Source organism: Denticeps clupeoides, chromosome 3, assembly GCF_900700375.1.
Source record: "Denticeps clupeoides chromosome 3, fDenClu1.1, whole genome shotgun sequence".
NCBI lineage: Eukaryota > Metazoa > Chordata > Actinopteri > Clupeiformes > Denticipitidae > Denticeps > Denticeps clupeoides.
Genome location: NC_041709.1, coordinates 13,048,018 through 13,070,898, shown reverse-complemented (window position 1 = coordinate 13,070,898; position 22,881 = coordinate 13,048,018). Strand labels below are relative to the sequence as shown.

The window sequence follows — 22,881 nt, the reverse complement described above, 5'->3', positions numbered from 1 at the left end:
TTTCGAAACACCTCTAGGATATAGAAACAGTACCTTTCACAGTCCCAGTCTCAAGACCAGTAGTGCCGCTTTGAGCCCACTGTTGACGTCCAGTGTGTCCAGTAAAACCCCATGAGCGCAGTGCAGGTTCCCTCTCATTGGACAGCTGAATTTACACAGCTTTTGCTTATTTACAGTGTTGGCCAGCAGTGTGTCCACTGGTCAGCGTTTCTGTGTGGCCACTCGGACAGGCCGTAATTGGTTGCACATTTTTTGCTGGTGTGCTGGTCAATGTTTTGGTAGGAACCATGCAGGTTTCCCAGGCTCCTTTGCTCCTGCAAAGTCTGTGTTTCTCAGCAGCTGCAGCCTCCTCTGTCTCCAGCTGTTCCAGCAGATCACCTGCTCTCCCTGCACAATGAAACACACACACATGTACAAACACACACGCCTGCACACACACACCCTCTTTCCACAAGCCGTAATTACAGGAGGAGGAGGGGGCGGGGGATCTATTAGGGCTCTCAAGGAAAAAATAACTAAAAAATACAATTTGCATGTGCAACACACGAGCAATTTTTAACTTGGACACAAACTCATATTTGATGTCTTACTGTGATATTATACTTATATTTTTCTTAGTGCCTTAGAAGATACGCCTTCTTAAACAATCATGATGTACGGTTCCCTGACACAGCATACGGGTCTCAGTAACAGGTCTGGGATCTAGAGGAGCTGCTTCAGACGTCCCTCGCCTCATCACATCCATATCTTTAGATGACAGACATATTTAGACCTGTGCTTTTTCCCACTCGTGTTGTTACTGGTAATGGCAGGATTGGAGTTCATGCCAAGCGAAGTGTCTGGCTGCTTCGGAATGGGAATTTCGTATACTTGAGGTGAGGAGGAATGATCCAGGTTCTGTATGCATTATAGATGATCTTCCTTGGTGAAGGAACTCCAGGCAGTGGGGGTGGTGGGGCTAGTTTCATTCATGATTGCACAGTAATCATTAGATCAGATAGCGGAGTAGTGACAAAGACCGTCCCAACATCTCCATACAATAAATGCAAAAATAAGTACAAAAATTAAGGAACACAAAACGAAGTGATGTTATGTTGCATGGCAATGGTACATCTGTGTTTCCTATACACACACAACCACCCTCCCACCCTCTCCCCATCCAAACCCGCTAGACGTACAGTTTCCCACATGCCAGTGACTTAATAAAACTCAAGATGGCCGTTAATTGTGGTCGAGTTCAATTGTTTTCAGCTCTGCCTCAGCGCTCCTTCCTCTGACAGTGATGAAGGTGGGCAGCCAGCGCCCAGCCTAATTGTGCCAGCTCTTCACAGAGAGAAAGAGGGTGAGAGAGTGAGTGAGAGAGGAACTTAACAAGGGAAAAAAAAAGAAGTGTTCCGGTAATTGCCTGCGCCTCAGTCGTCGGAGTTTCTTAAGCGCGCTCACAAACAGGTGCAGGGAGGGGACGGGTGCGATGGCAGCTGTGCAGGTAGCCGAGCGTTGGGCCCAGAACACAGGTCATTCAGACACAGAGTGTGACTGTAGTTCAGTACAGAGTCCCATTGAAATCAGCCTGCAAGTCACATACAGTCACCTTTACATATTTACAGCTCTGGAAAAAAGAGACCACTTCAGATGGCAGCCATTCAGAGTCCATTATTAGGTGATTTTCCTCAGCATCAGTTTAACCAAGTCTCAGTTAGTAATTTTGTATTATTGAAACAATATTGTGTAAAAGTCGTTGATGCGGTCTCTTTATTTACTGTATTGAAAATTTAAACAATGCATACATTTTTATACATGGGATAAAGCCATTGTCAAAGTAGTAGTAAGAGTGTGAATCCCACATGGTTAACGTTGTGTCCCCACATTTAACCCAGGGTGACTGAACCTGTAATTAGTGAAAGCAAGTTACTCGGGAATAAATGGGAATATGGAATCACGTTATCTATAGTAAACCTGGAGCCGAGCGCTCGGTGCAGGCGGTGATAGATGTTAGAAGTGAAAAGGGCGCAGGATCTGATGAATAGTCATGGGAACACACTGAGAGGGGTGACAATTGGGAAGTGATATCACCTCTGCGTCTGACCCTCGTCCAGCAGGGGTTCTGATGGGGACCCGTGACCCCTGAACCCTCAGCCTGACACCACCACCCCCACCTCACGTCAGGGGTGCTGACAGAATATTTTCCCCACATCGCCATTTACATTAATGCAGCCCTTGCAAAAGTGTTCTGATGGTTCGTGTCTGAGCCCAGTCTGCTCCTGTGTGGTCATGGGAAGTGCACCGCATTACTGGTCCATGAGAACATGTTTCCTAACAAATGCCCAGCGCGCCCTGCTCTGTCTCCTCGCCCACCCAGCATCCCATCCTCTTAACGCCGCCTTGCATGGAATTTCTATAGGCATTCCTCAACCCTGCCCTTTCTGCTGGCAAACTGTGCGTGTTTGTGGAGGGGAAATAACTGAGTGTGTGACAGTGTGTAGGACAGAAAGGACTGAACAAATAAATAATCGTAGTTCATTTCAGTAATGCAATTTACTGAAGTTAATTAAATCAATTATAATCTATAAACAAAAGAATATTCTTGATAGTCTTTGCTTGCATCGCTCCCTTCACAATAACAGTGGAATTTGAAGAATTGTTCTTGTGCTTTTAAATCGCTGTGCAGTCTGTGCAGCTGCCAGCCATGTTTGAAGCTTTTTATCATTCCATTCACAACAACAGTCAAATTCATGGAACTAATTGATGTCTTTTCTAGCTATTCTGGGCCTGCAGCCGTCAGAATGATGTGTTCTTAGACAGGAAGGGGGCCTCTGGGTCTGTGGGCGGGTGGCCGCCGCGATGCCTGAGTGCAGCTGTTGGTCTGTGTCTCTCCGCACCTCGTCTGGGCTAAGCTCTCAGTAGAATGCCAACTTGAGTGGCCCATGGCGTTACCTCATTGGAGGGCAGTGTGTTCTCATGTCTGTGCTTTCTGGCCAGCTATTGCGTCATATCGTTTGCAGAAGAGCCTCCCGGGGGCTCGTTCAGAGTGAGTGATACGGCCCTTCATACCGCCTTTCGTGCGGGAAAAATGCTCTTTTATTCCAACCACTAGATATATTATGAACAATATTAAGCACTTCAAATTCTATGTTATACTTCTTGATACAAAAGCACAAAAGTGCTGTATAGACATTGTTGTCCTTGAGGCAGAAGTTTCAGATTCAGATTCTAAGAATAATAATGGCAGACAACGAATTACTTTTTTTTTTTTTTACATTTTTGTCAGAATGACATAAATAGAAGCAGTTCTATTTAGTGCTGAATAAAGTCTACCAGCTGAATTAACATGACCCATGCCTGGTTTTTGAGTAGAAAATGAGTGACCTGTGGGATCTTCATGTTGAAAGGTACAAATTGGCAAGTACAAGAATTTCAAAGGCATTAAACAGATCATGTAACATGATATGCATTGTGGTGACTGTTAATAAGTGGAGGAAAATGACACCAGCAGGAGGAGTTGGAGTGGTGACAAAAACCCTGGCAGGATGGGTGAAGAATTTCACCTCTCAACACAAGATGAAAACTGGTACACGGAAGGGTGACAAAAAGCTGCAAAACCCTTGTGTGCTTAGTGAAGTAAAAGTTACTCAGGGATTTAATGACTTTAACAGCAATGTAGTTCATTCAAAGGTAGCGTTTTATTCTCACAACAGCCATGTAACCTGGAAATATCATGGAAAAATATCATGTGACAGAGCCCTGTAACGATGTCCTGCGTTTCTGCCTTGTTCATGACAATGACGTGGATCTCGGTGAGATCCCTGCAAGAAAAATGGATGCCAAGCCCATCTTAGTGCATTTCTGCTTGCAGTAAGATGGCTTCATTACAATGTCTGTGAAAGGCTTGATCGCTGACGCCGACATCTCTCCTTTGTTAGTGGTACAACTGAACATTGTTTCCATTGGTAATGGCTTTGTCTGGGATTTTCCACGTTTGAAGTAATCCTTGCTGTTTTTTTTTTTTTTTTTTTCTCGACAGTTTTTTGGGGATTTTTTTCCCTCATTTGGGTATAATGGAAAGCATTGTTCATTTGTTTAGGTTTTAGTGTTTGTAAAAGAAACGGGTGCTAAAAGCCCCATGTAGGTCTCAACAAGCCATTGTGTCGCAGGTATTGTGGAAACAGAACCCAAATCCCACAGACAAAGGAAGAAAACGTAAAAACGAAGGAATGAACGTAAAGGAATTGCGTTTGCTGACGTCTTCATGCAGGCTACGCTTGGGTATACCAAAAAACAGCGTTAAAAAAAGGTAAAAAAAATGTGAGGTGGGGGAGGGGGCCGATGGGCGAGTGGGCTTGCCTTTCAGGTGGCTCCCATTAGAAGATCAAAGGAGACCAGAAGAGGATCGATAAATAAAGAGAAGCCGTAAACAAGCCAAACGCGACAAAGCTAAAGTACGCAGCACGCCTCGAATGAAAAGAGAAGATTTCAGCTCTAATGCCATCCTCATGCGTCTTTTAGTAGTTTTCGCCATAGGGCTTGGCAGTGCCACCGCTGTCACCGTGCCAACAAAAAATCTGCAGTGCCTGCTGCATTTCAGTCACAGAGGTTTGCCCGAGACAAACACACACACGCATCATGCTAATATTCCGACGCATACATTATACGCATCTACATTCACAAAACACCCAAAGCCGCGGCTTCACCTCAACTTTCGCTGTTCGCTCCAAATCGGCAGAGGGGCTCATTTTCTTTCGCAGTAAATTTGCCAGATTGCCAAATGTATTCAAAGCAGTGCCACCCAGAATGCCAGCCCAGCATTCAGCGGCTCAGGTGCCTCTCCTCTACCATGCTTTAATGGAATGCTTCTTCTTGACTATGTTGGTAAATTAAGAGGATTTACAAAAAAAATTTAAGGATTTGAATATTTGGATGTATGTTTACTTGTGCATGCCACCATTGTTTTTTTTTTTTTTTTTTTTTTTTTATTGATTTCTGTGCCAAGGAGGTGGGGCTGGTATAATGAGGACTGTTTTGCATTGGGGAGCCTGCCTAGAATGTAATCAAGCGCATTCAAAAGAACTTAACAAGTGCACAGAACGCTGCTGCTGAATTTCAATGTCCCCGCACCAACGTCGTCTGTTACCTATCAATAGAGTTGAGGAAAAGGCACAAAGCAGCACCTCCAATTAAACCCCATGGGCAGCGCTTACAGTACCAGGGTAGTGCCTTCGCCCCTCTGTATTGCTGCTGCTATAGTTATTTATTCACCTATCTATCGACTTATTAAGATGTCCTCGTGCCAGTGAGTAGGGGGCTGCCAGAGATTTATTTTACGTTTTAGTTTTTTAGCTTGGTTGCTCATCAACCAACGTGTAAAATTAATTTTCAATGCAGAATTTGCAGCTTTCTATGTGGAGACAATATTACTTGTGCGCTGTGTGCAATTTTTTTTTTTTCTGTTGTTGTTGTTGATTATGTTTCTGTGTTTTGAAGCCAGGTTCCCTATGGCTACAGTGGCTTCCCTTTGGTACCTCTTAGACTTTGTCGGAGTTCTGGAAGGATGCCCATTGATGTCATGGAAACAGTTGAATTACTAAGAATGATTCATGTCTCTGCAGTTTGCCCATCCTCCTCCACATTACACAGGAATAGATTGTTTTTAACCCTTCCCAACTGCTGAGGCTCCTTGTGTTGTAGCGCTTCACAAATAACAGCATAAATGCGCTAATATCTGTCTACATATTCTCTCAGGGCCCACATGAACTCACTTGGCCCCGGTGATGCACAGATGAATTTCTTTCTTTATATAAAAAAATTAAATTGTGTGTATGTGTGTGTGTTTTTTTAATGGAAACATTGAGCTTCATTTTGCTTTTGTTTACTTCATGCACATGGCTTGATTATTGATTCTTGTAGAGAAATATTAACAATTCCATAAAAGCATAGTGTTTTTATTTGTATTAATGAATGCTGTTTTAATAAACTGATAAACTGATAAATTTGCTGGAAACGGGTTACAGGGAGGCTGTTTAAATCCAGACCTGGCAAAAAAAAATTATATTAGCGCGGCCAGACCCCAACCCCCACCCTTGACCAGTCCAGGTTTTCTTTTGTCACAGTAATGCCAAGCTAGCCTTGAAATGTGTCTCTACACTTGCCAAAAAAAGTTGACCCTCTTTTCAAGTAAATAAATAATGAATAAATAAGCAACATTTTCATTTATTTATTGTTTTCAATAAAATTGAATAAAATGCAGTATGCTGCTAGACCAAATGCATGCTTCTGAACTGAAATGGTCAGGTTTCACAAAAGCATGTAGTTCTGCCACTTGCATCCTGGAGACTTTATAATTAATAGTACATCTGTGTAGGATTTTTTTATTCTTTACGAGAGATCATTCTGGTGGATCAGCATCTTTGCAGATTTAATAAGCTAATAGTAGTGCTAATACATTTTAATATCTTTTTTTATATAAAGCAGAAAATATAAAACCATTAGCACTTCTTAAGACGGGTATAATATTTTTCATTATCAAAACTTTAAGTGATTAGGCCAAACTCTCCTGGCAGCCACCTGCTAAAATCATGCCCAGGGCCCTGCGAAGAGAAGCTTCTAGAATATTAAAGGCTCATTTGGCGGCGATTGTGAGGAGGCATACGCGAGGCTTTGTACAGCATATCCCTTTGTATGTCTGTGCTCCTGCAAGTTGTAGCTCCATTATGAACATCTTTACAGCAGGTAATTATACAGATACAGGATCTGCTGGGTCGGACCCTCGGTGGGACGCGCCACAGCCTGGCCTGTTGTACATGCTCAAGTGCTCTGCCCGGCACCCAATGCTCTGATAAAAGCTTTCAAGACCCTGAGAGTGGCACGGGTGTTATTTTTTAATCAGACAGCACTTAAGACGTCGGAACCATCCACCCACTTTTGTTTCCTTTGCTTATTTATTTTTTAACAAGTTTGCTGGGGGAAATACTTCATAGCGTGCTGATTTATTTTCTCAAATGAATTCACTGCTGTTTCAGTGTAACAATGAATTGGAGAATAATAAAGCCTTGTTTGTGTGGCGTAACATTAATTTAAACACTTAATTACATTATTTATTAAATAAGAAATCATTTTTCCAATTAAAACCTTAAATTGCATGTTTAGGAGCTGCTGTGTTGAAAAGCGGGTGTTACATGGGTTAAACATTCTGTGTGAGCAATAATGACAGCAATATGTATGCTGAGTTCTGTCAGGACGGGAAGGAAATGTTGAACAAAACGCTTTTTTTGCCAGTGCTCACACAGTCGGCTCAGAGTGGGCTCGGCCACACATGTGTGGGTTGTTGGCTTCTGTATTCCGTACTCTTCAGCACTGGTCGATGGCACTGAATGCCTGGTGTAGAACACTGTAATTTGTGCTCCTCCTTTCCCAGTTCAGTTGCCGGGTCTCTGAAAGTGATTTCTCCTAGTGGATTTCGAGGTTCTGTGAGGGAGGGGGTGATCGTGGTGGATTTTGGCCCCGAGAACAGATTCATCCCGTCCCAAGGCAACGGTGGCACACACTCCCATCTCCATCCCCCCATCTCAGTACCCTCAGACCCCCTCACTACCAGGGGGAAAGCAGCACATCAAATATTTAATGTGATTTTAAAAAAGGAGGGAAGTCCATGCTGCGGGTGGGTGTTGGAGCAGTTCCCTATTTGTTGTTACTTTGGGAAAAAAAGGAAGTGTAAGAAACATTTGCTCCTTAATTTTATGAAGTAATCACCAAGGGACAGCTCTTTGAAATCGTCACTCCCTGAAAGGATTTCTCCGAGCAGCGTTGTTGGCTTCTCCAGTGGTTAATGTCAACCACACTGTGGGGAACAGAGATATCGTGTCTTTTTATTTCTTTTTTTTTTCTTCGTGTCAATTTGAATGAAAAGAAAGAGAATGAGAAAAAAATCTATTTTTCCTTTTCTCACTTTCAAGCAATTAGTACAGTAAACAAATTGCTTTCTGCTAGAACTGACACAGCGATTAAACAGTAAATAACCAACGTTATGCAACCATTCTCATTTGTTTTTGTGCATCCCAATGACAGGACGAGAGTGGCCTGTTATTGAAGTTGCCTCAGTCCTAATTCAGCGGAGGACAGGGAAAATACCACAGCGATGTGCAAACGTACAAATGCACAGCATAAGCGACGGTGGCAGCGTGGGGGGGACGACAAAAAAAACTTTCCTTCTGTTTGTGGAGCTCCTGCTCCATTGTTTCCCTGAATTTCCATTCCACTGGACTGGTGAAGGGGTGACCGAATACATTTTAGTACTTGGTTGCTTTGGCTCTGGTTCGCTATTAGCAATGCATGCAGTATATCTGGCTGATGGAAAATAGATTGAAGCACATATGGTTTGCAAAGTGGAAATGTGCACATTTACTTGAACAGCATAAAAACATTTGTGTAATTGAATCACTCCATACTCCATGCGCCCGGGCCTGCTTTGATTGATTGTTTCCACTTCATTTTTATCAATATGACTATTGGAAGTGAAATCACAACACTGTAAATTATTCTAAAGAACACAATAGACAATGTGGGAAAGAGACAAAATGCTGCCTTTCCCCTCTTTTGGTCATTTTCCCGTCCACTGAAGTATTGCTTCATGTTGAACTGATGAAGTTTCTCTTTTTTTTCATGAGGCTAGAGACAGCGCACCAGAATTTGTTCTCATCTGAACTCATCTGGATTGTCTCTGATGTGTGTAATTTATCTACGTGTCATTATTGTGTGTTTTGATCCAATGTTTTAATGCCGCTGTTTCCGATATTTCTTTATATTCATTGTCCATGTCCTTCATTTAATTGCGGATATGTTTGTTCCACTCACATATGACTTGCATCAGTTGTTAGCGTTGGCTCCTTGGCACCAGCCCTTTTTTGCTGTTCTTTTTTGTGGAGGTGCGCGTGTGTGCTTGTTGTTCTCAGCTCATCTGAAAGGCGATTATAAACGCTACCTTTAGCTTGGCAGATAACGTGCCATTTCTGAATTAGTTCAGCTTGCTTGATTTTCATCTGGCGGGGATACAGGGTCCGGTTTAGTCCTCCCTAACCTCTCTCTGTCACACACACGCTTTAGTAGATTAGAGATAAACGTCTTAAATGTTTTCAAATTAACATCTTAATTTAGGCTATTTGATATATGCTTATCCTAACAGATAAAGATATGTATTTAAGCCGAGTAGTAGCAATGCCAGCGAGGGGGGAGGAGGATGGGTTAAAAAAAAAGAACAATAAATTGAACCCATATTATGTCATGAGGATTTATTAACACTATGATCTGCAGAAGCAGAAAAGCACATTTGTGCATTTCAGCGTTTTTTTTTTTTCTGGATAAGAATTTATTACGGCTTCTATAACATGCGCTAATGACAGTGATGGGCCTCAGCTGCCATTTTCTCACTCCACTTCCTCCATGAGCAACAACCAAAGAGAGAAATAAAGAGTTTACTGCCACAATCAGGTCCTGGTGAATGCAATAAATCTCTGTTGAAATTACAACTTGTTCAGATGGGTTGCTGATTTTTTTATTATGAATTTTGTAGCATCATCAGGGACAGGGGACCTTTTATTCTTAGAAAACACTGACATTTATTTAATAAGAGGTTGTCATCTGTGCCCTCCTAACGCCTTCACGGCCATAACTAGCCAGAATGAGTCACCATCACAAAATTAGCCAAGACATCACACAAATTGTGTTTACCACCCTTTACAGATTAGCAGATATGAAACAAAAGGATTTGTCTTTTATTCCTAGATATTTTTACCCATGTTGTTCACACATAGGACTTTCTTTTCTTCTGTTCTGTTGCACAGAATGGCAACACAGGGTCCAATAGAAATGTGTTTACACAACTCTGGGAAGCGCATGGTAGAAAGGACTAATTACTGTTCATCAGGGCTCTGCCCTCGGCCCCCTTAGCCTGCTAGATCCACTCTGTTTCACGCCGCCGTTACATATTTGTTCCTGACCCCCAAAGACTGTAGTTTCTGTGCGTTTGTGTCTGAGTGTATGTTGTTTACTCCATTTTTATCCTCATGTTTTCATCTCCTCTTGCGCATTGCATCTGTTCCTAAACATACAAGCATAGCAGATATTATGCATTCCTTCCGTGGGATGTACGGTGATGGAGTTAGTTTTCACTTCCTGACTTCCCCTTGCTGGATTATCTGGGATTTGGTGTTCTAGTGAGCAGTGAACAGAAGTTTTGGAAATAATCACATGATATCCAGTTGCATTTTTATAAAAAATGGCAGTCACCATTGGGGGAATACTTTAAACATCTGTCTTGTCAGAAATTGTACAAATGATAGGAAACCCTATCTTTCACTTTCAGTTTTGTCTATTAAATAAAGGTGTTTTTATGTACAATGTATTTATTTGTAGTAATGTGTATGAATTATAATTATATTATATTTTACTTTTTGCATGTGTGATTTTCTTTTTTGGGTCAGTTTTGTCCTGTGCCCCTTGTACATGTCTGATGCTGCCCTCATTGAAGAAGTGCTTAACCTAAAAAGCTGTGAATAATTTCCTGTTCCTGTTCCTAACAAACACCTCATTTTTCATAAGTCTGTGCTTACAGTGAACTTTCTCACTGGTTTGTTTTTATGACTGTGGCTCTTTTTTTTTTTGGCCAGGTGGAATTTTGCAAATGGCTGTGCTGCTTTATAAATAGCACCTGAAATATCACATTTATGCAACTCAACTCTGCCACATCGACCAGCATACACATTTCTCATTTCATTGCATATATGCAGGGGAGGGCGTACACTGGTATGACCACTGCTGAATTTGCCTGCATAAATCTTGAGGTAGCCCAAGTTCAATTCTGAAGGATATCAGAGGAGGAATTTGTTGTTAGTTGGATAATGTTGTACTGATATCTTCCTGAATCTGGCGGTTTGACCGTCAACGGCTGTAAATACTGTAAGGCTGAAAACAGAGAACGTGGAGGCAGTGCGGTGTTGCTTGAATTTAATATTAGCGCATGCCCAGAGAAAATCAAATTTCGGGGTATGTGAAGTAGATGATGTGTATGTGGGTGTGATTTTGTTTCTGTGTAGAGATGAATGTGTGTGTTTGTGTGAGAGAGAGAGCGCGTACGCCAAGATCCCGCAGCTGGCTCTTGTCCGAGTGCAGCCCAACAAAGCTGCAGCACTGAGTCAGTGGACCGCGGCCTCATATATAATTAACAGCCAGTATTTCAGGGCTTTTTGAAGGGGCTGAGCTCTGTCGCTGAGTGGCATCGCTTTTTCAACTTCAGACAGATTTTCGGTGCATTACATGGATCCTTAGGCTTTAAGAGTTCCAGAAGAGTTTTCCCATGAACGTGATCGAACAAAGCTTCATTTACCTCTCGGCCCGTCTGGATATATAATATTGCCTCACCAACCTTGTATGGAAGCACAAAAGCAATGAATTTTAAAGTGTCTTTTGTCTCATCTTGCTTTTGTCAAAAGTGTCTTCACATGTACAATCGTGCTTACGTTGAATGGTAGACAACTGTGCAGAAATGTAAGAACGAAGGATGAAAGAAAGTAGATCTCATTGAGTCACCATCGGTGTGGCGCTATAGCATCACTGATCTGGCAAAAAAAAAAAAACTACAGAAAACAAGTATGTGCAGAGGGAGCAACAGATAAGCAGAACACTAAGCTGCTCTGTTTGCACGGCCTCACTTTATTTCCACTTGTTTTTATTGGCCTCTGGTTTGCAACCACGTGTTATCTCGTGGCGGACCACCGTAATCTCACACTCAAATCATTATTAAGTGTGTGCGCGCACTTCAGGCACAGAGTGATGTCACTTCACAGGCACGGAAAGAGTGCCTCGTTTGGCACTCGTTTGCTCATGACCCCTCCTTGTCTATAATTTTGCAGGTAAAACAGAGAGAGCATCCTACTCCTACGGCAGAGAGTCCAACCTACACAGCTGCCATCAGGTAAGAGGCTTCTGCTCCGTTCCCCCTTCGTACCTCTGCTCGCTGTGGGGGAGGGAAAAAAAATAAGCGCACAAATGACCTGCTCATAATCCTTGTTAAAACATGAGGGCAGCTTGACCTTAAATCAACACACAATTGTAAGATGACCAGAGTGATCTGTTTATCCCAGTATGGAAAAAAGTGTGGGAGGCGCTACCTAAAGCGAGGCCAAGAGACACAAGGCAACTTTTTACGTCAGACGTCCTTTCACATAACCCCAGCAGAGATTTTTCATTTTTTATTATTTTTTTTGGCTGAATCTCAGGTTTAGTCATGCTAAACATAGCCTGAATTCTTCCAACCATTCACGCCACTCGAGTCATCAGAATTCCCTACCAGCCCCGCATGCACAGAGCCGGTCCGAGATGGCTTGATTAATTAACAGCATTAACGTTCTTTTAAAAACATTTTTCAATATTGCAGATGTCACCAATTTCCTGCAAGTATCAACAGTTTATTTACCTAACAGCTAGCGGTAGCAACAGGTGTTCATGAATGTAATATGGTAATGCACACGCGCGTAGTGGCGAGCGGACCCAACCCGAGCTGCGTGGGGACACCGATGTACAGGATTCCATAGCGTGACATGAAAATGTTGCTTCCAAACAGCGTGTGGGTGTCATCCTCCTGGGTAATGTATGGACGTTGGCTCGCCTACTGGTGGCTCTGTGAAAGATGCTGCAGTCTCCGAATATTTTTCGGTTTATTCCATTTGTTTATTTATATGCTTATTCTCAAAAGTACGATTGTTAAAAATAAAACATCTGTTTGGCTTTAATTGATAAGGAAGTGTTCGTGATTTGTGCTTTTTGCCACGGGCACCTTGCCTGCATGTGGTCGAACCTTTCATAATAATAAAATAAATAAATTGATCCCAACCGGAGTTTTAATGTTGTTGGCTATCATTTTACGCAAGAAACCGAGGAGAACTGAGGCGTCGTCACTGTTGAGAGACGATCATGCTTAGAAATTAATCTTTTTTGACAGCTGACAAGCCGACACATAAAAAAAGAAAGAATGGAAGATAGTGTTCTTACTTGATTGACGTAAAAGGGTAATATGAGGGCAGGGAAAGAAGTGTTCCTGCAATTGGAAGATTTGTGCGGTGATGGAAATTTGAGGAAGTTTGAAAATCTGTAGGCTTAGTGGAAATTGCAATTGTAGTGTTTGTTCTTTAGCATGTTCACAACAATTTTTATTGCCCTGTCAATTCAATATCAATTTCTTGATTGATATTCTTAAAAACATTGTATTTACTGTGATTTTCCAATAAACAACACTAACTATCAGAAAGCCTTTGTAAACATAATTAAAGTGCACAGATAAAGTTAGACAGATGGTCAGGTCCCTTATATTCTCAAAAAGATCTTTATCTTTTAAATAATAATCATGATTTTCTAGGGGGTTCCTCGTTCCAGTTAAGCAGGATACATTTCATAGCTATGAAGGATTTTATTCCAACAATCTTAGCACATACACCACCAATCAGTACTGAATAGGTACATAATGGATGTAGTGGAGTTTCCAAAATGTTAAAAGTCAAGTTATGCACCACTTTCCAAAAAATCTGTCAATATCCTTCAATTCCAGGGAATCCCTTTTTATGCAGCATTTAAAGAACATTTCTTTGCTGGTTTCTGCTGTGGCTTAAATAAAACACCTGCCCAGGCGTGCTGGGATTTCCTGATGCCACAAGTACGTCACCAGGAAGATTTTGTGTTTACAGCATGTGAGAGGGGAGGCCTTTCTTTTAGTTTTTGAGGTTTGAGACTCCTGCAACTGATCCCTGTTCCCTAGAGGCGTATTGAGTGTGTGTTGCAAATGACCTTCTGCCCAACCTTGAAGTCTTCCACTTGACCAGAGAGGCTGTTGCCACGGGGTGTTTGGGCAGCGTCAGGTTGTAGTAGGCTGTGTATCGCACCCCCTGCACTCCCCCCTGCACCCATCCCCGCTCTGCCCTCCCGCACCGGGTCCTGAGGAGGCTGAACCTGAAGCCTGACTGCGTGGAGGTTCGAGGGCAGCGGTCACTAATCCTTAAAAAGACCTCGCTGCCAAAAAACGGAATTATACGTCACTCCGGCGAGGTAATCTCTGCCTAACGATTCCCTGAAACTGGCCAAGGGCCGCGGTGCTGCCATGGAGAAGTCAGTGGATATTTTTAACTCAAAAATAGAGTCACCTTCCTCCGCCATGGAAGCATATGTTCAGATTTTTTTTCCTTTTCTTTTCCAATATTGAGTAGGCCGTAATGATGCTACTCCATAAAATATTCATCTCTATTCCCAGGACGTAATTCATTGGCTTTTCTTGCGGCCTTTGCCCTCTTCTCATGTGCGTTGCTCAGGCAGGGCGAACTTTGCTGTTTTTTTTCCCTCTTCTTCCTATCTCGCCTGCTGTGATCCGCTCCCTGCCCTGCTTAATAGGCCTCCTCTCTGTGTATCAGGCTCCCAGTTATGCGCCGCTGTCAGTACACAGTGATTTATTGTTCGATTTGCTCTTGAATTGTTTTTGGCCAGGAGCCGAGGCCAGTCAATGACTAACACAAGTGTGGCCTGCGCTGGCCATGGGGGAAGATGGGGGGGGTGGGGTTAGATATACACACACACACACACACATTTTGCACTTTTGCTGGAGAAATCTGCACAGGTCCAAGGCTACAGCTGAGTCCGTGTTGTCGTTGTTGGCGGACCAAACTCAGATGCTTCCTTGGAAAATGCTGAGGACTCAAATTCTGAAGCATGTGTGAGGAGGGCCTAAACACAAATTTCTACAAGTTCTACATATCCTCCTAACAGCACTGTGTCCTTTAAACCTGTGATGCTCCATGAAGACAGAACCTGTAGTGTGTGTGTGTGATACTCATTTCATTCAAATGACATTAAAAAGCATGACTTTGTATTGTACCATCTTCACTGTCAAGCTGACCACAACAAATAACAAGATTAACCCAGCATCTTTGTTGCTGCTGCCATACTGCGGTGGCGGTGGGCTGAGTATCGTATTGTGGTCTTTCTTCAGTTTTTGTCCCACCCTTTTTCAAGCCTCATTGTTCAGTTCAGTTTTAATCTGAATCTTGATGATTCTTACTTCAGTGTGGAGGCATCTGTTCACCGAACTTATGCACACACTGATGTACAGACACACAGACACATATATATATATATATATATATTCCGAGAGAATAGTTTTTTTGCAGACAGATGTTGACAGTGCACGCATACAGGTCAAAAATGAAGCCCTGTATGCAGATCTGATTCAGACTCAAAATCAAATTGATCCAGATTTTTTATCAAAAAATGTGAATTTTACTGTGAATGTTGTGAATGTGCATATGTCCTCCTCTTTGTCTTATTCTCCTTTCCCCTTTTTTTCCATGCTACAACTAACCCCTTGCAAAACAGAATGTGTGAGGGGGGAGTCGGGGAGCGAGGGAGCGCTGTTCCCGGCGAGGGCTGCTGAGTTATCAGCTGCACCGGTTTAGCCCAGCGCTGTGTTCAGTGGAGACGGGCCCCAGCTGGGCCTGCTGTTTAATATACAGCGGGGGGATAATATTGGGAGTAAATTGCGTAAGGGCCCGCATGAATTATTGCCGTGCTATCATACCACACAGAAACTATATGTCACCGAGACTTAAAAATGGAACACCCCTCAAAAAAAGATGGGATTGCCAGAGTTGTCAGTGTAGTAATTCTGTTTGTCCTCCATTTTTTTTTCTTTTTCTCAAACAATAACAGAAGACACACGGTCTGGTTGTTTGTGAAGAGGCGCTGCGCTAACTGTTGCGGTGCCAAAGCAAATGTAGTTATTCTCTTCCTCCCGAAAAACATCTAAAATAGGATTCTCACCCACCTGAGCCCCCCTGGTCCACACTCTCCAACGCAAACATGGCATTGTGAGGGAAGGGGTCCGGCTCCTCTTTTCAGCTCTCATTAGCTCCCTCGTCCTTTGTAATCAGGGATCCGCCGAGGCTCACTGCTCGGCCCCGGCTTGCCGCTGTTTGCCTTGCAGGGGAACGCGCTCGACCTGATCAAAGATTCATTCCGTGGCCACCCATATCCCCCCACTTCCATTCATTAATGTATTTGTTCCCAAAGCGAATCAATATTTTATTAGGCCCTGGCACCTGCCGCTAATCACTTAATGTGGAACCGTAGGGCGGAGTGGAGGAACGTTGCTGAGGAAAAGTCCAGTGTGGGGATTTCATCTGGAAGTTAGATTGCATTGTTTCCAGAGTGGGCCGGAAGCTCAGCAGACGCCAGTGGGAATCTCTGCTCAGGGGAGGGAGCGGGCCGCTGGACTGCGTGTGGAAACCTTTCTGAATGGGGGAGCGCGTCTGTGGAAAAACATCCAAGGAATGCAAGCGTCCATGAGGAGGCCAACCCTCTCCCCCAGTGGAAAACTGCGCGTTCCTGTGTAGGGGCGTCAGGCCAGGGTCGGGTTTCAGGAAAGAGGGGTCAAAGCCAAGGTTGAGGGGGCGGATGAGGAGGGGAGCGGGCCGCATTCACAAACATCCTGTACATGCATGAAACACACAAAAGAACAGATAGTATATTCTGATAACACCGTCCGTGTCACATTACAGGCTGTATAGGTAGTTGCAGCAGTGGTGGCCTAGCAGGTAGGGAAGGGGACTCGTAACCAATAGGTTGTGGGTGCAAATCCCAAACCGACAAGGTGCCACTGTGGTCCAATGAGCAAGGTTCCACCCGCACACACTGCTCCTGCCTTTCCCTGAGGGGATGGGTTAAATGCAGAGGACACCATGTGCACACAACTCTCACAGTTGTCATTTACTGTAATGCCAACTATAATTATGTTATAATTATGCTATAATGCTATATATGCTATTACGCTATAATTATGTTATAATGTATTAGGCACTGAGATCTCAAAATATTTGCATGTTGCAGGTTTTCCAGTTCCAGGTCAGACTTAATGACACGGTTTGTAATTGAGCTGGGGACAAAACTATAATATAAATATAACATATTATAAAGTTCAATAATACAGCTTATATCAGTCCTAAAGAGACTAAATTGCATCTTAATTGCATCTCTATTTGGATTTGAGCTTTAATGCAGGTGCTTTACTGTTTTAAGACACAGAGAGAGAGAGTTCAGAAGGAGCCCTGAAGTGTTGGATTTTTAACTTTTTTTTTCTTAACTCTTTTGAACAGGGCTCACTCTGACATGTTTATTTTTTGTGTCCGTAAAATGTGTGCAACAAATATTTACAGTCATTGTGTGAAATGCTCCTGAGCTGCCTGTTTGTGTGTGTGTGTGTGTGTGTGTGCATGCAGCATTTCAGTTTTTATGTGATCTGTGTATGTTTTGATCTCTGCGCTTTATGTCAGGTTGGTACGATTCATTTTGGCGTGCGTGTTTACGCCACTATATTTATCGTGAGAGAGGCAGTTGGAACTTCCACTATTTCCCATCTCGAAATTGTTCTGAATGAAGTTTGATTTGTCTTTATGGAGCCTCGTGTCTTCTGGGCTGTCTGGTGTTGGGGGTGATAATTGCCCCTTGTTAAACGCCCCGTGTGTGAAGTGTGTAAGTGTGTGAAAGACATGGAACTCTGTGAATGCGGAAGACATGCCTGAAGGCACCCTATCTCAGTGCACCTGCTGTTAACACACCCCTCCTACACAGTGTCTCTCTCTCACACACACACACACACACACACACAGAGGAAAACTCAGTCCGACGCTGCATCCTTGTAACACTGTTCATATGCTATTCATATCTATCGTGATTTCCTCTTCTAACACACACCCCTGTTGGCGTCCAGTGTGGCTTTCACCTCACACACATGCAACACATGCATGCTCAAACACACACCCAGGTCCATTCCTTTCGCTCTGCCATGGTTTTCACAAATTTGAACTCCATCCTCTTATGCATCTAGACTCAACAGCAATGCTTTGTGACCTTTAACCTTTGACTGTGTAGCTAGTGTGGCACAAGCTGGATGCAGTTTTGTATTGTAATATTGTCAGGACTTGAACTTTGGGAGGTGCTATGATCCCGTATTCTGGACCAGAGTTTTGTGTTGTGCGTATGTGTTCCCCTGAATTCCTATGTGTGTGCACCTGTTGTATCTAGATTTCACTTTGTTGCTGCCTGGTCATTGAATGTATCCCCTGTCTATGTTGGTGTGTATTGTCCTTGTACTTTGCTGTTGTAGTAAACCATGCTGACAGCGTTGTGACAAAAATATATGAAATCATTAACAGTTCAGGGTGCATAAAACGGAGCAGAGCTCAGTTACCCACAGTGGGTGTTTGCTGTAGCCTGTACCATGTGACCCCATGAAATGTTAACAGTTAACCCGAGTGTGTATTAAACAAATGTGCTAGTAGCTGGAAAATGGTAGTCTTCCAACCTATGGAACTTTAGAAAAAACAATTTATGGTCTTTGACGTAATAAAATGCATCAATATGTGTGTGAACTGATAAAGTAGTCTGGTTTCAATAAGCTTTTATAAACTGATAAACAATCAATGTGTAATAACAGTACTAGGTAGAGGTAATTTGATCTATGTGGGAGTAATTTTTTCTCTACTATATTCTGCTGTGAGAGTTGTGAAAAGTGTCATCACTTAATCACAAATCACGCAGATATGCCCTAATTTTCATATTGTTACTAGACATGATTTTTATCGTCTTTCTTTCCTTTGTGTACTTACAGTCTGTCAGGCACTTCATTCACTGTCAAAGCCCTGATTCCATATAATAGCCTAACAACAGTCATTTGAAACCCTCAATCATAATAATGTTGCTAGACGTGTGTGTGCAGGAGATGTGTGTGTATGTGTGTGTGTGTGTAGCAGGTGGCAGGAGCCTAGTCATTCTGGTTTTTCTGAGGCTGGTCCCTGTTCTCCTGAAGTGATTCTGGCTTGTGTGTGTTGACTGAGTGACGTTCTGCTCCTAACAGATGCTGTCTAGTTTGAACACCTACTGTATGCGTCCCCCAGAGACAACCTGCAATAATTTAGACATCTGCCATCAAAAGTAGCCACATTATTATTTTTATTTTAGTAGTACACCTAACACTTCACGCGTCTTTGTTTCTCATATGATGTTTGTGTGTCTGTGTGTTTACGTGTATGTGTGCATGTGTGTGCCTTTTACCTAGACTCTGTCTGAGCCCCGGTCCCTCTATCAGGTGACGGGGTTCACGCTGTGTATGGGTGGTGTGCGGTGCTCTGGAGGCGCAGTACAGGACTGGTTGTAGGTGGTCAGGAGGTGCAGGGTTGGTGGTGTGAGAGTTCTGATGAAAGTGTGGCATGCATTAACCCTTACTGTTCAGATGTCACCACATCAAAGTTGTGTGTGTGTGAGTGTGTGTGTGTGTGTCTCTCAGTGGAGAGCAGCTGTGGAAGGATGGGGAACAGAGGCCAGATGTCAGGAAGCGTGGTTGAGTCCCACTCTCTGGAGCTGTCTCTCACACACACACACACACACACACACACACACACACACACACACACATCCTGTCCCCTCACACAAGCCCTGATCAGTATATGAAAATGAGGATATATTGCTGTTGTTGCCATACTTTGTTGTTCAAATCATTCTAATGTATGCATTCATTGTTTTTTTATATAATACACATTTACTGCTTATCCACTGTACTGCTTATAAGTTTGCAGAAATTTGATGCTGAAGTAGTGATAAACAGACAACCTTAATATGTGCGTGTAAAGGCAGGAAGTGGTGTTTGGGTGTTTAGGTGGATGTGTCTACCTGGCCTGTCCTGGATTAGGGAACCTTTTTCATGTGAGCACATTCATACAGCACCACATGATTTAAGACATACACACACACACACGCACACAGTGTCCGCAGGGCAGGCTGAGTGCATTTTTGCACCCATAGCTCAGTAAGCAAGCAGGCCCAGATGAGAAACAGATGCAGGCTGTTTCCCTAAATAAAGACTTCAGCATCTGGGCCCTGGAAACAACATCACACACATTCGCCTGACCTCTGTGTACCTGCTGCAGACGGCCACTCACTCACATCGCCTCTGTGCATACACGCACACACTGAACACACAGACCAGCTCGCTTTGTGAAGGGTACATTGTGGGGTACATAATCTACATTAATGCATATGATTAGTGTAGAGAATTAAAGTTGCTGAGTTAACACAGGTTAAATGTTAACAGTGTGTTTGTGTATTTAGGTGTGTGTGTGTGTGTTTGATTTCAGATAAAGATTTGGTAGGGTGATGGCATTCCTAAAGGCAGGTTTGGTGTCACCACTGTTTGCTCTTCTTTCTATTATCTCCTTCCTTCCTTCTATTCCCCTTTTCCTTGTCTACCCCACGGTGGCTTAATTAGATCCAGAAGAGGCTGGTATGGCGAGGTGTAATGTACTGGCTGATTCTTTTTTAAGTGTTCTTAAATGATTGCTATTTATTCGTCAACCCAAGCGTGAGAACTAATTAACATGAAATAGTTTTGAGCTGCGCTGCTGTTTTTATGCAGCACTGGCAGCCAGGGAGAGGAGCGGCCTCACACACACACATACTGTCTCTCTGTCCCATATATTGAATTTATGAAGACACATATAAATAAAATAAATAATATTATGCTGTTCCTTCATAATTACTCATGGTACGTGGATCTTACAGTACTCTATACCACATGGAACATACATGGAACATGCTCACAAGCAAAAGTACTGCATGACTAGCTAATAAGGCCTTTTTGATTGAGTTATTTCATTTTCTTTTTGTGTTTTTGAAGGTATGCAATGGACTGATTTCTGTCATTCTTGCTTGGCACAAACTAGACTGTACCTCCAGTCTGATTTTCTTTCATTAATTAGTTCATTGCTAAATAAAAATAGAAATAATTGATTCCATAAGTAAGATGCTCAACACATCTGGAGTGTACAGTTTGCAGCCACTTTAGATATTCTCTCTCCAGCTTCAAAAGCGGAACAACATAAATGAATTTGCGGGTGGTTCTGAACCACATCAGAGGGTCACTTGATGTATCACATCAACACATACTGCAGCACACCTCACCTCCATTTCCCACAATGCATCCTGCTTTGGATGGGCAGGGATTGTGGCACTGGTTTCCTGTGTGTGTGTGTGTGTGTGTGTGTGTGTGTGTGTGTGTATGGTGATGTGGATGGGGAGAGTAGGAAAGCCCAATAAAAGATGAGATGGTCTGGGAGGCGCAGATGAAGGCTCACATCGGATCTTCAAACATGCCTGTGTGTGTTTGTGGAGGGGAACAAGACTGTGTGTCTGTGTGAGTGTGGGTCTGTGTATGTGTAGACAAATGTGTGGTAAAATTGTGTGTACATGTGTGTAGGTTCACACACACACACACACACACACACACACACACACACACACACACACACACACACACATGTTTCTGGTGTTTGAGTCAGCTGGAGCCGGCGTACAGGTGCACCATGCAGTGCCAGCACTTCGTTATAATTAATGACTCTTTCCTGCCCACCTCCCTCTCTTTCTCTCTCACTCACGTGCACACACACATACACACACATTACCCCCACCCCCACCCCCCCAACAGTCTCTGCCCCTACCACCCCCGCCCTCGCGTGACTGGAAAGAATACTCAGATGCCATCAATTTTCTCCAGCCTCCTCCAGACTAGAAAGAGAGAGAGGGAGAGCGAGAGAAATGGTGAAGGAGTAAAAAGATAAAGCGGTAGGAGGTGGGGGAGGGGTAATTCTCCAGGGATGATGCTGTTCTAAAGCCTGACCTGCTGACTCTGAGCCCCTAACTCAGACTGTATTGTAGCCTCTGTGTGTATGTGTGTGTGTGTGTGTGTGTACCATGCAGTGGCACCACTTGAACCCCACTGAGTTTCTTGCTTAGAGTGAATATGTCTTTAAAAAATCTGTGACCCCTCAGTCTCATTTACTGAGATCCTATCCCCATTCACACAGGTGTGTGTGGAAATGAAAAGTTTTCTATATGGCTGCTTCACATATGACCCTCGGGTTCCTTATGGAACTCCCTTATGGCCTTTTTGTGCTGTTGCAGTTGAACCATTGTAAATCCAAGGAAAACGTGCATGAATCAGGTTCTTCGTAGAACCATTAACAACCTGTTAATTCTAAGACATTTTTTTCACACATTAAGTATAGATATAGGAATGAATAAAGAAAGAAACATAAGAGAAAACAAAATTTTTAATCGAGTCATACAAATTTTAATTGGTAAGAAGAAGGAAAAAGACCAAGCCACCCTATGGTGCTGAGACCCCCAGAACCAGGCTCGGCCCAATCTCAGCGCCAGCTCTGTTTTACTCTGAAGGACTCTCTGGAGAGAGGTGTAGGTCCCATCCGCGCCCACAATGCACTCCAGTCTCAGAGGAGACCCCCGAATGACTCTTGACTGGCCATCTCTCTGTCCACCTTCTGCCCACTCTTCTGTCCCCCTGCCATGAGCCCATTAGAGCCTGGTAAACCCCAACTTTTCTTTTTATTTAAAAGCGAGAAAAAAATCTCTCATTTTTGTTTGTTTGTTGCATTTTTGCAATTATGCTAATGACTTCTCCTTTCTGCAATCATCATTTGGTGCCCAAGTAGGCATACCCACTGTTATTAATGCCAAGCCTTAATCCTTCACGGGGTGCCTTCTTGCCATTTCAGGTGCTTGTCATTTATCTTTGTTAATATTTCCACTGGATGCCAGCTGGGTACCTCCGCCAGTCAGCTCTGAAATTGGGCACGACAACATGGCTGGCGGCGGCAACAGCAGCATGAGAATTTTTAGCCCCGCGTAGTTGCCGGGGCGACATTGGTCCTTGAGAAAAAGAGGCGTCGAGACACTTTTTTTTGTTGTGTCGCAGACGTCCCCCCCTTTTTTTTGTCATCAATATGAAACCTC

The 22,881-nt window shown here is 43.2% G+C and overlaps 1 protein-coding gene across 8 annotated transcripts in view; it reads left to right on the top strand.

Annotated features, from left to right (window-relative positions):
- The window catches only part of tcf4 (transcription factor 4), a 134,420-nt gene that overhangs the window by 52,647 nt on the left and 58,892 nt on the right, over positions 1-22,881 (top strand). For all 8 annotated transcript variants that reach the window (XM_028971075.1, XM_028971081.1, XM_028971076.1 and 5 more), the window contains one exon: positions 11,898-11,959. In XM_028971075.1, coding sequence (XP_028826908.1) covers positions 11,898-11,959 — 62 coding nt within the window. The remainder of the gene's footprint in view (positions 1-11,897; positions 11,960-22,881) is intronic.